At 33.9% G+C, this 15,971-nt stretch overlaps 1 protein-coding gene and 2 long non-coding RNA genes across 5 annotated transcripts; 2 read left to right on the top strand and 1 right to left on the bottom strand.

Moving 5' to 3' along the window:
* Positions 1–1,079: 1,079 nt before the first annotated feature.
* LOC149487308 (uncharacterized) lies at positions 1,080–2,423 on the bottom strand. The gene is made up of 2 exons (XR_016315902.1): positions 1,612–2,423; positions 1,080–1,361 (listed from the first exon to the last, which is right to left on the bottom strand). It is a non-coding gene; the product is annotated as an uncharacterized LOC149487308 (long non-coding RNA).
* Positions 2,424–3,845: 1,422 nt separating this feature from the next.
* On the top strand, positions 3,846–8,300 carry LOC149487307 (thioredoxin, mitochondrial). Of its 3 annotated transcripts, none has more exons than XM_089697668.1 (4): positions 3,846–4,044; positions 6,000–6,140; positions 6,712–6,876; positions 7,655–8,300. In XM_089697668.1, the coding sequence occupies exons 2-4, from the start codon at positions 6,003–6,005 to the stop codon at positions 7,784–7,786; spliced, it is 435 nt and encodes a 144-aa protein (XP_089553794.1). In that variant the 5' UTR covers positions 3,846–4,044; positions 6,000–6,002; the 3' UTR covers positions 7,787–8,300. The 3 variants fall into 3 exon arrangements, with proteins under 3 accessions (XP_089553794.1, XP_089553796.1, XP_089553795.1); XM_089697670.1 differs by lacking the exon at positions 3,846–4,044 and adding an exon at positions 4,054–4,231; XM_089697669.1 differs by lacking the exon at positions 3,846–4,044 and adding an exon at positions 4,329–4,466.
* A 7-nt stretch (positions 8,301–8,307) lies between these two features.
* Positions 8,308–8,916, top strand: LOC149487306 (uncharacterized). The gene is made up of 2 exons (XR_016315912.1): positions 8,308–8,517; positions 8,583–8,916. It is a non-coding gene; the product is annotated as an uncharacterized LOC149487306 (long non-coding RNA).
* Positions 8,917–15,971: the final 7,055 nt, after the last annotated feature.

Here is a 15,971-nt window from a genome sequence, read left to right as displayed (position 1 = left end):
AAGAAACTGCATCAAAATCCGTTGCGTAGTTTCAAAGATTTAAGCGTACAAAGGGACATAGGGACAGAGAAAGCGACTTTGTTTTATACTATGTATAATATAATAATGATAGTGATAGCACAGTATTACAATATTATTTCCTACAGTAAGGAAACGCCTTTGATGTCGCGCGATGCCGCCGCCAGCGTAGGTACTTACGCTGCCACACGAAAATACGCTAGGGTTGCAACAAATGGGAAATAAAACAATTGTGATTATTAATATTATGATGAAATCATTTATTCATATGTACATTCAAAATAATTGCGATTATTAAATCTGATGTAATCATTTGTTCATAAATATATAATTACAGATATTGCACTGCTAAATATTATTTACGTGGACACTTTATTTTTGGATGTTCTTAATTGTATATTATACCATTTAAGAAGTAATGCATTCGCATTGGGATGTACAATCTGATTAGAAAATAATGAGGACAACATATACATAGCTTTGATTTTAATTCAACAGATACAATTATTAATACAATCTTTCTGAAATATTGTTTCCTTCTGGGATTTCAATGTAGATTTACATCCGTAAACGGAACAGTTTTTGCGCGCCATAATAGAATATGTAAGTACCTATGTATAATAAAATTATTACACAAAAAATACGACTGCGTCGTCCTTTCGCGATAGTTAATGCAAACTCAGCGTGATTGCATTAAGCGGCCCGCGTCGCCCGACCCCCCGCCAGTTCCCCTCCGTTTCTCTGCACAAGTACATTCGTCGCCATACTGTAGGAAATATGGTGATACTGTGGTGATAGTCCGGCTAACGAAAGATAAGACTGGAAAAGGCGGCAAATTCAAAAAATCATCATATTAAGGTAACCTAATGGTAACTTAGGTTATAGTTGGAAATAAAGTTTTGATACTTTAATTTATTATTACGAGCTTTGTTTTTTTGAGAGATTAACAACCTCTACAAACTCTTCATCTATATAATATTATATATATGTAATCTGGTACAGTTATCTGATACAGATAAAAAAAAGAACAGCTAGTGAAAGTAATAAAAAACATAATAAAATACAATTAAATTTTGTTTAATCAATATAATCATATTAAATCTAAAAGCCGCGTTCAGCCGCGAATAAAGAATAAGAATCACTATCATTATCTCTGACATCATTAACTCTTCCATTTCTGCAGTTATTCCATCTTGTTTTTTTTGTACTGCTCTTCAACATGAATAACATGGTTCGGTCATAGAAGAAATCTCGTTGAGATACTGATTTTGTGTCTTTAAACATTTTGAACGGACAGATCGTTCAATTTTATATTGTTGCTTTAATAGTTTATAACTGGATTACTGGTATCATCCATGCAAAATAATAATAATAATATTAAACAAATCATATAATGTGCAATGCAATCAAGATGAAAAGTATCAAAATATCAAGTCACACTGTGTGTTTTTCCTTGAAAACTACATCTCTTTCAAATTGTTTCTTTTTAAATTTATTAATCATAGTTTAAAGTTTTCGTCATGTTTTCAACTCAGTTTTCAATTATTAGAAATCACTAAAATCCTAAGCTAAAATCGCAGAAAATAAAATCACTTTGACAAGCTTTGACACATCAACAACTCAGGTTTTAATGACAGTTAACTGTTAAGTGTTGCCAAATAAATTTTCGAAATAAAAAGCCAGTCTCATCTTTCGAACCAGACGTGACTAGTATAGATTTATTTATTGATTTAATAAATGAAACGATACCAATTTAAATTTCGCGCTGTTTATGTATGATGTGCGCATGTCTTAATGCTCTAAGGCGCATGCGCAGGTTTCAATTATTTTATAACTAGTGCCCCGGCTTCGCCCGTGGTACATATTTAGTATCCTATATCCTTCTCCTGGCTCTAAACTACCTCCCTGCCAATTTTCAGCTAAATCGGTTCAGCCGTTCTTGAGTTATAAGTGGAGTAACTAACACGACTTTCTTATAAATATATAGATTTTAATAAAATAAATAATTTAACAATTTCAATGATGGACCTATACGGACCTAACGGTAAAGAATACGATTTTGATAAAATTCGCCAATTTTGATATGGATGAGGTGCTAAAGTGTAATTTTTTTATACCCAAAATTAAAAAAAAAATATTTAAAAAAAAACTAAAGGGGACCTAACGAAAAAATTGTGGGACCTTATAGGACCTAACGAAGACCTATAGATTAAGGTCATTTTTGACCCAAAATTCTATGGATGGGGTGCTAAAGTGTAATTTTTTTATACCTAAAATTTAAAAAATTATTAAAAAAAAAACTAAAGGGGACCTAACGAAAAAATTGGTGGACCTTAAAGGACCTAACGGGGACCTAACGATCAAGGTCATTTTCGACCCAAAATTCCATAGATGGGGTGCTAAGTTTGCACTGGTTTACTGACTACATGAACTTTTATAAATGTATGTAGTCAAAAAATTACTAAATGATTAAGTACGTCTTGCTAAAAATACATTTAATAGATTTTGAAAGGTATTTACTAATATGTATTACTAAAACTATTAACTAATACTAGGTTGTAGTAGATATTGATATGATGATGATTGTTTCTTTAACTCCTCGAGGAGCATAGGGCCTCAGTAAACTTTTGATATAAATTTATAGTAGATATTGATATAAATTTATTTAATTTATAATGTGTTAACATAAGTATTATATTATGTTATACAAATGACCGATATCAAAACTATTTAGTAAATAGCACATCTAAATAATATGCAGTAATTTGTGATATCAAATCTTTTTTTTACATTTTACTTTTCTTTTTTGAAGTTGTTTTTCTTTATCGTAGTTATTTTTACTGTACAACTATGATTTATAACATTTGATTTTTTTTAATTATACCTTTTTTTTATCAACTGGCAATTTAGTTTAGTTTTCTCTAAAAATTTCTGGCAACACTCATGATGATATCGGAACGATTTTGTCGGACAATGTGAAAGGGCAAATTGTATCCGATATCGGATATCGGCATCGGCGTCCGATATCCGATATCGGATCGGATAATGTGAAAACGCTCTAACGCAAACGAGGTATTAAAAGTACCAAGTACTAAAAGTCCCCCGTATAACAACGGCGGACATGCAGGGAGCGGACCGGATAGTACGCAGGAGTCCCCGAAATAAATATAACACGGGTGACTAGGCGAAACAACGCACACGGACTTCCAGTCCACGTTGTTACCTATTCATATTCGCTTTCTGTTCCTAACGTACTTTTTTCCGCAATACGTGTGCGTTGAGCCCGAGGTAAATTCGCGGCGGAGTTTTTATTCGCGGAGCGTACTTTTTTCTCCGCCAGGGACTAAAGTCCCCCGTCTGCGCAGGCCATAAACATCTAAGTCAATGTTATTAATTTATTGTCTAGTGGCATTTTTTATTTTAGAATGCTGTTTAAAAATTAATATTTGTGATAACTAGATAATGTATTATAAATATAATATTACAAAAAGACTGCCGCGGTAAAGCTATTGCATGCTATGCCTTCAAGCCACATCTCCGTGCCCGTGGGAGTGGGGAGCGTGAGGTTTTTTCGTTACGGAATTTTTGGATTCGGTCCCCGCGCTCAATACCCGCGATAGAAGCTATGCAATAGCTTAAAAAGAATCATCTTAATTTATTCTTCAATAGCATTTCAGAATTCTGTTGTGATTTCTATTTACCCTAGACTATTTCAGAGAACCTCAGAGCAATATAGGTTTATTCCTCTGAGGTTCTAACTGTAAAATAATGATCTGTGACCACTGATCTGTCATCAGTCACATGGACATTGGACACAATATTATGTCAAAGCACAATTTGAAGTTTCGTAAGTCGTATTTGAACTTTGACTTCATAATTTTTATTTACCATTGTTTTCATTATTGTACATACAAACGCGCTTATAAAATATTCATAGATTTACAATTTGTTCGTATCCCAGACAAAGTGATTTTAATGAGAAATTAATGTGTTCAAGTGTGTTTATTCGTCCAACAAAGAAAAATAGTAATAAGTTTACTATATGTACTGCATGAATAACAATACATATTTTGTAATCCGATAACGATCATCATTTCATACTATTATGTCTTATTTTGGCGTGGGCGTATATTTCTTGTCTGTTATCTGGCTTGTAGCTATATTTTTTTGCTGGGTATCTGTGCGGACCGGTCATTACGTTGGTAAAATTGCTGTAGTTATTGCCATTATTCTAACGATTATTTTGGTCTCATTGCCTAGGGGAGATGATATTGAGTCATCGGTTGCCAATTTTTACGATAAAACTTATATCCCTCGTTATGCTATTCTATCATTCCTTATATTAAGTGCTATATTGGGTGCTGTGTATTGTTTTATTTATGTCTGCTTAACTCCTGTGGAAACTAAAAAGATAAAGAAGTTTGGTTTGGTAAACTAAACACGTTGTGGTGAGTTATCGTTATTTATGAAACTGAAGTTACATTTTGTTTTTCAGTAAACTAAGAAAAATTCCATAGAATTTATGGTCTACACCTAATGATATTTCTTATTTATGCATTTTGGATATAATAATATATGTAAGAACTAGGTATATTATGAATATTAATATTTTTTTTATTTATGTAGATTACCTTCTAAAAACCTAATAATGAGTTAATATTAAAAAAAAATAATACAGTTCTCTTAGGCTCATACACAAACATTAGATACAATTACTTTAAAAAGTACTTTTGAATCTTCAAATTATATAACAAATAATTATCAAAAATAGATTGCACGGTTTCAGTCCATTCACACATACATTAGTATTTGTTAAATTTAAAAAAAGACAAATAAAATCATAGTAATAACAATTAAACACTGCATGAATGAATCAGACAATTTCAGATTTTTTTATCATTATTGACTCAAGATAAAAAAGCTTATATGATATAACATTCATCATGTAGTTTTCGTGTATCTAGTATTAAAAATATCTAACTTTTTAATCTATATCATAGTATTATCATGACATAAAATTTTATTTCTTCTACTGAGTCTATCTTATTGCATAACTATTTAGAAAAACCCAAACTTTGGGTATGTAAAATATATTATATTTTAATAGTCATCAATTATATTCATTTTGAATTTATTACAAAACTTTTGTTTTCAATAAGTATTTCGTTTGTTTATAAAGTTTTCATTAGATCACAATCACACAACTAAAAGTTAAGGTTTAACCATATCATATGCCTGTTAAAATCAACTTTGTAGTTCTATGCCCTACATGTAGCTCTTAAATAAGTTTCCTTGACTCTTAAATTATAGTGCATAATTATTTATTTGAAAAAAAAAATGTTATATTTCATAGGCTAAGGTGTTACTATTAGTATCTCCTTGGTTACCACCTACAACACTAAATATTGTGTTGTTATATTCTATGATACTTGGGCTGATTTGCTTCTAGCATGTGTTTCATACATTTATGATCATTTCACTGTTTTTTTTTTTATAAATTTCACTAAATATAGATTTAATTCTTTGTATAGGGTTTAAATTTTACCATTTGATTTTGAATTTATTGTTAGTAATTTATTTACTCAAATTTAATGATATGTCTTATAACTTATTTCATCTGATTTATTGTAGAAAAAAAAAACTTTTGCCAAATTTCAAAATTATCAAGGCAACATAATACAAATTTAATAAGAATGAAAAATTGAATTTGAAAGCAATAATATGTTATTTACACTATTGTAATTACTATGTATTTTGTACTTAACTAATGACAATTATTATTATTAAAACTGTTGTGATTTCAGTCTAGTACAGAATTGTCATACAATTTCTTTGTTATTGTTTCAAACTCAAACTCAAACATTTATTTATTCAATTAGACTTCTTCTAGAAGCACTTCTGAATCGTTATTACATATTTTTAACATTTACCCGTGAATAAAGTTTAATATTGTTTTTAATACTAAAATATATTTGTTTCAGACAATGTGTAGTGCCATGTGTCAAGGTTTAAAGTCGCCAGTCAGAAGGCTGGCCAACTTGAGGAGAGCTAAACATATATCAACTTCAATAGTGCACAATGAGACCATACTAGTTAAGAATAATGATGATTTTGTTAATAAGGTATGTGTTATAATATTACTTTTTTAATTAGTTGTTATATCTGGTGCTTATGGGAAATAATAAAGGTGCTAGAAAAGGATTAATATTTTAATTAGCTTAAAGTTCTTAATCATACATATTAAATTGTTCAATAAATTTAACAAAGTGGCACAGAATGGTAGGAAAGCAATGGCTCGCTCTGGCTCTATCATGGCAGTTTATTTTTCATGTGTAAATAAATCCAACAACGCAAAAAATAATTTACACACATATTAATAAGTATTAAAATGTAAACATCATCTAAACAACTGTGTTTTTCTTTGATCTTAGTATGCATAATTTGGGACAAACTGTATACATATAGAAAACTAGCTGGGCCCCGCGGTTTCACCCGCGTGAGTCCGCTCCTGTTGGTTTTAGCGTGATGATATATAGCCTATAGCCTATAGCCTTCCTCGATAAAAAGGCTATCTAACACCGACAATAATTTTTCAAATCGGACCAGTCGTTCTTGATATTTGCGCGTCTAAACAAACAAATAAACTAATACATCTAATGATTCAAATTGAAATAATTAATGCTATATTTCCAGGTAATGAACAACGACAAACCAGTAATAGTAAATTTCCATGCAGAGTGGTGTGAGCCCTGTAAGATCCTCACTCCAAAGCTTAAGGAACTAATTGAGCCCTTAAATAATCTAGACCTTGCTATCGTTGATGTGGAGGAAAATGCTGATCTGGTACACACATTTGAAGTGAGTATTTATTTGTCAATATTATAAAATACTAGCGGTCCGCCCCGGCTTCGCCCGTGGTACATATTCCGCAATAAAAGGTAGCCTATGTTCTTTCTCAGGGTCTAAAGATTGTCTGTGCCAAATTTCATCAAAATCGGTCCTGTAGTTTATGCGTGAAAACCATACATACATACAAACTTTTCCTCTTTATAATATTATAGTATATATAGTATATAGTATAAATATCCTATCCTATCCTGTCCTGTCCTATCCTACTAATATTATAAATGCGAAAGTTTATGAGGATGGATGTATGTGTATGTATGTATGTTTTTTTGATGTATGAATTATAGGCATCAAAAAAAGTTGTCCCGCCAAATTTAAAAAAATATTTTTTCCTTTTGTTTCTTATAGATTAACCTTTGTAGTTGATTGTATCTATTGCAATATTTTTCGTTTGTAGTTGAGCAGAAGATATATTAAAAATATTTTCATTTTAAGCAATTTTACACAAAACTAATTCCGAATAAAATACGGTTATTAAAAACGTTAAAAATGACTGATAAAAAATAACTGTTCGTGTGACGGAAATGGTCCTAGAGGTTTGTACTCATTGTAGTGAAAAAATAATCATTTGTAGTTAGCCAGAATTGATTTAATGTGGATGCTAGTTAATGTTGTTTTTGTTTCTTCTTTCTATTGTCGTTAACTAATAAAATATAAAAATGTTATTAAGATTAGTCTATAGATTACTAATTAGTACATAATTTAAGTTTTCCAAATGTTTCATTTTCAGGTAAAAGCTGTGCCAGCAGTAATAGCGGTGAAAAACGGTTTAATAGTTGACAAGTTTATCGGTCTAGTCGATGCCGACATGATAAATAGTCTCATAGACCGCATGTCCGGTAAAAAGAAGGACGATGCGTAACTTCCGGAAATTGTCTGTACTCTATGCTAACAGGATTGCCATTAAATATATTTTGTTATTGTTTTTTTATCATGTAAATAATACGAGGCCTTATGGCGTGAATGGCTGCTTTATTATTTACGCGAATCGATGTATAATCTTTTTTTATTTATATTAGACACAAATTTATGTTATCACAGAAGTAGAATAATTATAGTTAAGTTTTTATTACATCTTCGACTGTTTTACTCAATGTTTATTAACACAATTTATTAATGTTTAAAATAGTTTTAATTTACCTTAACCTACAAAAATGATTTTTAAATAGTAATGTAAGTAGCAATAAAATAATATGGGTACTATAATAATTCATACGAATCAAAGTCTACACAATCAACTACAAATAATGAATACTGACAAAATAAAATTAGAATTTATTACTTTCTATAATACATATTAATGATACTTATGTCTGTGAAAACTAGTGTACATTCACTTTAGAGCGAAATTAAAACTACTATTATGTAGTATGCTAGATTAAGGGCTCTTTCAATTTATGCGTTTCGTATCGGACCGCTACAGTGCCGAAGCGGTGCGTTTGTCGTACGGCACACGGCCGGTCGTTTGTTTTCATACAAAATGCACGGTGCGGCAACAGCGCGGCGTCCGTACCACGAACGCTCGACAGCAGGACGGAAACGTCGCAAGTCCCATGGGGATGTCGGAAATGCAATAAAGTATCGATATATATCGTATCGATGTTTTTTTGTAAAAAAATCGCTTTTGATATTTTTATAAAAAAATATCGATATATCAGTATGATTTGACAGAGAATATTCGTGCTCTAAAAAATTAATTTTTTGGTCTAATCTAATTCAATCATCTTACATTTCTACGGGTACTCAAGTACAGAAATACGCGCGTCTTGAGGTTATAATATATAAGTCAGTCGTGGTAATAATACGGACGGGCAGTTGAAATTGAAATTGACTAACAGAGTTGCCAACTTAAAAACCAAACTTTTCAATAAGAGCACTATATGTTTCTTCGTCAGAGTCCATGGCTTAACTGGTGTCAAATAAATTTAAAACAGCACTAGCATACAAACGCACGGCAGTCAGATACGCTTTCAATTTAAGCGTTTGGTAACGGACTGCTACCGTACTGCAACGGCACGGCAGCGGGTTATAACTAGCGGCACGGAAAACGTGCGGCAGCGGTCCAATACGAAACGCATAAATTGAAAGAGCCCTAATTTCACTATTAAATATAGACAACCTTTAATTTCCCCCATTGTATTCAAAGCGACAACATCTTGAAATAATATTATTTATAGAAATTAGAAGTATGTAGAAACTATAATTTCAAAACAGCTATGAACTGGCGACCCTAACTTCACTTACATTCAATCGAAAAATGTATGTCTATATTTGTGGCAGCAAATAACTATATAGCTGCGACAAATGTACATAAAAGATATGCGTTATATTGTATTGTACAGTTAATATATATTATATACACTTATAATCTGATTATTACTCAACATATCCGGTTTGCAAGACTGCTTCATGAGTTTTATAAGCCCTTTGAAATTCAACGCCTTTTAATAAATTTCATTCGCCTCACTTGTTGAGATAAAGAAATATAATAGTCTAAGATACGAATCTAAATTCCGGGGAAATTAACTAAAAATATCCTGTCCAGGATTTTTCCAGAAACCCCATTTTAATAGACTGAATTTATTATAAAATAGGTCTCATTCTATTATCACCCCGGTGAAAGTCGATTTATGTTCGGATCTTCTACTATAAACAGTTATATTCATGTTATAACTTATAATATCTGTACTGTATATCAATTTCATAGATAAAAATTTAGGATAAACAAATGCAATCCATATATTAGAGGCACTAAGGTTTAAAATAGATTGAAAAATATTTCCCTGCCATGTGTATACGGTACAAATTTATTTCACTGTATTTACAAAATATACAATATTCATTTATATTTTGAGTGGATTTTGGTAATGTATCCATCCATGTAAAGAATTCGTATGTTGTGAAAGAAGAATTTATCTTTGAAATATTGTGAAAAAATGAAAATTTAGGATGTAAATCAACCTATTGTTGCAGAGTTCTCGAGCGTTCCACTCAGGGATAGGATAATAAGTTCTGTCAAAACATACAACAAGAAATATGCAGCAAGTAAATACAGTACTTCGAATTTAAAAATGGAAGGACCCGTTAAGCCTATTTTTGTGTCGGAAAGTTTGACTTTTAAAACTAAGAAAGTATTTTACATGGCTAGAGAATATGCAAAAAATTATGGATATAGATACTGTTGGACGTCTCGAGGAAAGATTTACTTAAGGAGAGCTGAAGGTACACCTCTCATAAAGATTAATAATGAGGATGATATAGAGAACCTTAAGTCTAAGTGACTAGTTTTAAGTTTTTCTTATATTTTTAAATGTTGTTGCATGTTATTTAATTATCAAAACGTTAAACCTTTATTTAAATTTAAATTTGTAATCAGAAAGCGCATTAAATATTTAAACATTACCTTTCATTACATTACATTTACACACAACACACACACGATGATAGTTCCTTTGCGACAAAATAAAAAAATTCAGATATTAATATTTATTAATAATAATATTTGTTATACCACCTGTCCGATCATGTTATATTTGTCGGGTTACAAAAACTGCTTACGCTTACGACGATTAATAATATTCCTTTTGTTTTTATACATTTTAATAAAAATCTTGCACTATATTAATATACACCTAAATAATGGACAATGACTATATCACAACAGAAGTAGATAATTCAAATAAAATAGAGTGTTTTTTGGTTAGCGATACAAATGACTGTCAATCTCTTCTGAAATCTGATAACAGCGATAAAGCTTCTTTTTATGTTTTAACTGTTAACATCAGAAGCATTAATTGTAATTTTGACTTATTTCTGGCATTTATTTCTACCCTAGAACTAACTATAGACATTTTTGTTTTAACTGAATGTTGGACTAGTATTGTAAATCCACCTCCTAATTTGGATAATTATCAAGTTTTTTGGACGAAAAATAGTTTAAATCAAAATGACGGGGTGGTTGTATACGTCCGTCAAGGAATCAAGGCGTCGGCTTACGAACCCTTATTTTCGGAGGGAAACTGTTTAGTTGTTAATATTGTGCCCGACTATACTATAATATGTTCATATCGACCTCCGTCATTTAGAAATACATCAAAATTTCTGGAATCTCTTGATACTACTTTAAAAACTATCACTTCTAAAAATATTATATTTACAGGCGATATTAATATTGATACATTGTCTAGTACTTTGGCTACAGCAACTCAAACGTATCTGAATCTGTTAGCCATGCATGGCCTAATTCAAGGAATTAATGTACCAACAAGATTGACATCATGTCTCGATCACTTCATGATTAAATGCCAAAATGTCTGGAAAACACTTGTCTTTGAACAAATTTTGACAGACCATTCACCTATTCTGCTATGTATTTCTGGAGTAAATATTAAAAGATGCTTTGCAGAAAACAAAACGTACCATAAAACAACAATGGATTTTATTGGTATGGAAAAATCATTATCGAAGGAAACATGGCAGGAGTTATATGAAATTAGTGATGCAAATGTTGCTGCTGATTTGATGATACAAAAACTCTCGTCCTTTATAATTCAACATACCCAAACAAAAATAGTAAACAGGAAGCTAAAACCTTTGAAACCTTGGATTACTGTAGGCGTAGTTAGGTCGATAAGGAAGAGGAACAAATTACACATGAAGGTTAAAAAGGCACCAGATAACATAAATCTTAGAGATAGGTATATTAAATATAGAAATGTCTGCAATAGTATTATAAAATCACTTAAAAGGGAATATTATAAGGATCAACTTCTCAAAAGTAAAGGAAATATTAAAAAAACATGGCAAATAATTAAAGATGTCTGCAATTTGTCAAAACGAAAAGATCCTTCTAGAGAACTTCTACGAACAGATAACAACCCGATCGGGTCATTGAACAATGTTAACGCATATTTTACCTCCGTTGGTAGCTCGCTGGCAAATCTTACTCTGCAAAAATTAAACACGACACAATATGAACTCTCTGCCCACTGTAAAAAATCAAATTCACCACTCAATTCCATGTCGCTTCTCCCCACTGACCCAGTTGAAGTGAGAAATGTTATTCTCAGCCTAAAACCCCATAGCGCTCCTGGCTGGGATAATATTCCCGCTAATATACTTATAAAATTTGTAAATTTTCTAGCCGAACCCTTTTGTTTTTTGTGCAATTTAAGTCTGGAAACTGGAGTGTTTCCATCAGCCTTTAAAAAGAGCCATTGTTAGCCCAATTTATAAAAGTGGTGATAAAACCAATCCAACAAATTATAGACCCATTTCTTTAATTTCAACACTATCTAAAGTCCTAGAGAAACTTGTGAAAAAAAGATTAATGAGGTTTCTGGAGAGCAACAATATTCTCAGCGTCAACCAGTTTGGCTTTAGAGAACGAACTTCAACTGAAGATGCAGTCCTGTCACTGAGTTCAAAAATTGTTCATTACCTAGACAATGGGTACAAGTGTTTAGGAGTTTTTCTCGATCTGCAAAAGGCATTCGACACAGTATCCATTCCCATCCTTCTGAAAAAGCTGGAGAATGTAGGCATAAGGGGAATCACGCTTGATTGGTTCTCTGACTACTTATTGGGTAGAAGGCAGTCTGTAAAGGTAGAGGGCCATGAAAGTGACTGTCTAGAATGCACATATGGCGTCCCGCAAGGTAGTACTTTGGGACCTATCCTTTTTCTTGTTTATATCAACGAACTATGTGATATCACCTTACCTGGACTGGATCTTCTTATGTTTGCTGATGACACTGTTTTACTAGTTCATGAAAAGTCTTGGAGAACTGTGGCAGAGCTTGCTGAAAAATGTCTTTCTGTAGTGACCTGTTGGCTCGAAAATAGTCTGCTGTCAATAAATACTAGTAAAACTAAATACATGTGCTACAGTATGACATCTAAAGGTGCCGCAAGTCAAGACATGATTATTAAAATACATACCTTTCCATGTAACCGTAGTAATTATGTGGCCCCCTGCAATTGTTCCACACTCTCGCGGGTTAATACAATTAAATACCTAGGTGTTGAGTTTGATGATAGATTGAATTGGACCTCACATATTTCAAAACTTACTTCAAGAATACGTCAGCTAATTTATATCTTTAATAATTTAAAATCTGTGGCAGAACAAAATCTAGTTATATCTACTTATAAAGCTTTGTGCGAATGTATTATAAGATATTGTATATGTGCTTGGGGTAATGCATCCAAATCCCTCCTTATATTAGTAGAGCGTGCTCAGAGAGCATTACTCAAAGTTTGTCTAAAACTTCCACGTAGTCACCCAACAACCGATGTATATAAAAAAGCCAATGTACTGAGTATAAGAAAGCTGTTCATTTTTGAAATCTTACGTCGCTACCATAAAAATGATGTTCCACACTTACCGGAAAGTAACAAACGTGTCGATCGGTGTCCGTTTCCTATAACAAAATCAAAATTCGCACAGAAACACTATAAAGTAGTTGCACCTCGACTATACAATAAAATTAATAAGGAAATTAAAATTAAAAAATTAAATAATCATAAAATAAAAAAATGTATACTTACGTGGCTAGAGAAGTTTGACTACGACGAAATTGAAACCTTGCTAGGATCTATAATTTAAGCGTGCTTAAAGAAACGAAATAAAATAATAAATTAATATTATATTGATATACTTCACACATAAAAGCACATCTTACACGCAAACACACACACACACACACACACAAACACTCACACACACACACATACTCACACTCACACTGACACACACTCACACTCACTTACACATACACACACAAACATTAAAGCGCTTTCCACCTTTACTTGTAATTTTTAAAATTTTCTTTTGTATAACGTAGGTATACTGTTAAGAATTTAATGGGAGAAGCCACTGGCTCCTGAGACACAGTATTTAACTAATTCAGGAGCCTATGGATTCATATTTAAGCTGTACCTATTTATTTATGTCAATAAAGTTATTATTATTATTATGTTTCTCATTTCCATAATACTCGGGTACCACCAGAAGGACAGTACCCGGATCTTTGGAAGGCTTACGTGGGGACACGGATCCAACACGCAGAGGCCCTTTCGAGAATTTTAATGTGTTGTGGGACACCAGCCGCAGCCTGCCCATGACTGCACTATAGAGATACAGCCCTGGGCAGTCCGCGGCCGATGTAGGACTATTGCAGGGTATGGAAATTTAATGATTGGGCTATGGATTGGGATGCTAAATGGACTGGTACTGAGGACTATGGGAAACTATGGCACCTGCCTTTCTACTAAAAGAAAGTAAAAATATGTTGGCAGGTGGTGACTCGCCCTCTCACTGTATGGGCCCCCGAAATAAGTCGCTGCAATAGTGCGACAAGGGGGCAACATATTGTGAGCAGCTAAGGGTGGAGAGGCGTCCCTGGACTTTAAACTACGATCACGCGCTCCCTGAGGGTCCAGCATCACGTGCCCACTCGCCACTTACGCTTCGCATCCACCCTTCGAGCTAAAAGCTCTCGCGACTCCACTCTGGCCGGCCGGTTAAGGCAAGCCAGAGGTGGGGGTCCTGTCCTCGTCAGGCTTCACTCCGACCGGCCGCTGAAGGCGAGCCGGAGATGAAGACAGGGGCCTCCCCCGGGAGCACTCGGTTCCCGCGGGGTCGCTACTCCCCGACACCCCGCCACAAGGTGTCCTGCGGGTTGACTGATTGCACGGGTGGAATATCTATTGTCACGTAGACAATAGATATTCCAACCGTGGGCGATGGGGTCGTCACATCCCTACGCCCTTATTATTATTATTATGTGTATCTCATCCATAATACTCGGGTACCATCATAAGGAAGGTACCCGGTCCTTTGGAAGGCTTACGTGGGGACACGGATCCAACACGCAGAGGCCCTTTCGAGAACTTTACTGTGTTGTGGGACACCAGCCGCAGCCTGCCCATGACTGCACTATAGAGATACAGCCCTGGGCAGTCCGCGGCCGATGTAGGACTATTTCGAGATATGGAAAACAAAATAAACTGGGCTATAGAGTGGGATGTTAAATGGGCCGGTATTTAGGGACTATTGGAAACTATGGCACCTGCCTTTCTACTAAAAGAAAGTAAAAATATGTTGGCAGGTGGTGACTCGCCCTCTCACTGTATGGGCCCCCGAAATAAGTCGCTGCAAAAGTGCGACAAGGGGGCAACATATTGTGAGCAGCTAAGGGTGGAGAGGCGTCCCTGGACTTTAAACTACGATCACGCGCTCCCTGAGGGTCCAGCATCACGTGCCCACTCGCCACTTACGCTTCGCATCCACCCTTCGAGCTAAAAGCTCTCGCGACTCCACTCTGGCCGGCCGGTTAAGGCAAGCCAGAGGTGGGGGTCCTGTCCTCGTCAGGGTTCACTCCGACCGGCCGGTGAAGGCGAGCCGGAGATGAAGACAGGGGCCTCCCCCGGGAGCGCTCGGTTCCCGCGGGGTCGCTACTCCCCGACACCCCGCCACAAGGTGTCCTGCGGGTTGACTGATTGCACGGGTGGAATATCTATTGTCACGTAAACAATAGATATTCCAACCGTGGGCGATGGGGTCGTCACATCCCTACGCCCTTTTATTATTATTATTATTAAAAAAAAATTTTGAATTAAGACCGGCTATTGAAGATTCGAGTAACAATTATATTATATTGAAGGGATACTATGGTATCACAAATTATGGAAAACGGAAAATGAAACTAGAGATTATCTGCATAAATGACGATTTATTCATATAATAAAGTTATGTCTGTTTAAGAATTGGTCAGAGTAACCGTGAACAGAAAGAGTCATAATTATAACTCTAATACGCGTATAATAAGAAATAGGATAATATAGTGGACGATTGCAAAAAGATGCAGATATATTTTGCTTTGTAAATGAAGTGCTTTTAAACGTGTTAATTCAATGAATGCTAAAATTGGAAATCAATATCCATTTGACGTAATCATTTAATAAACCCTTTTACTGCAACACCAAGTTTTGGCGGGAATTGTACATAAGAATGATGCTCTATAAAAAAATATTTGTAGAAAGTA

The sequence above is a fragment of the Colias philodice genome, chromosome 7 (assembly GCF_061535455.1).
Source record: "Colias philodice isolate Cphi_HAF_F1 chromosome 7, ilColPhil1 Martin Lab GWU primary, whole genome shotgun sequence".
In the NCBI taxonomy this organism is placed as follows: Eukaryota; Metazoa; Arthropoda; class Insecta; order Lepidoptera; family Pieridae; genus Colias; species Colias philodice.
This window is presented reverse-complemented; position numbering and strand designations above follow the sequence as displayed.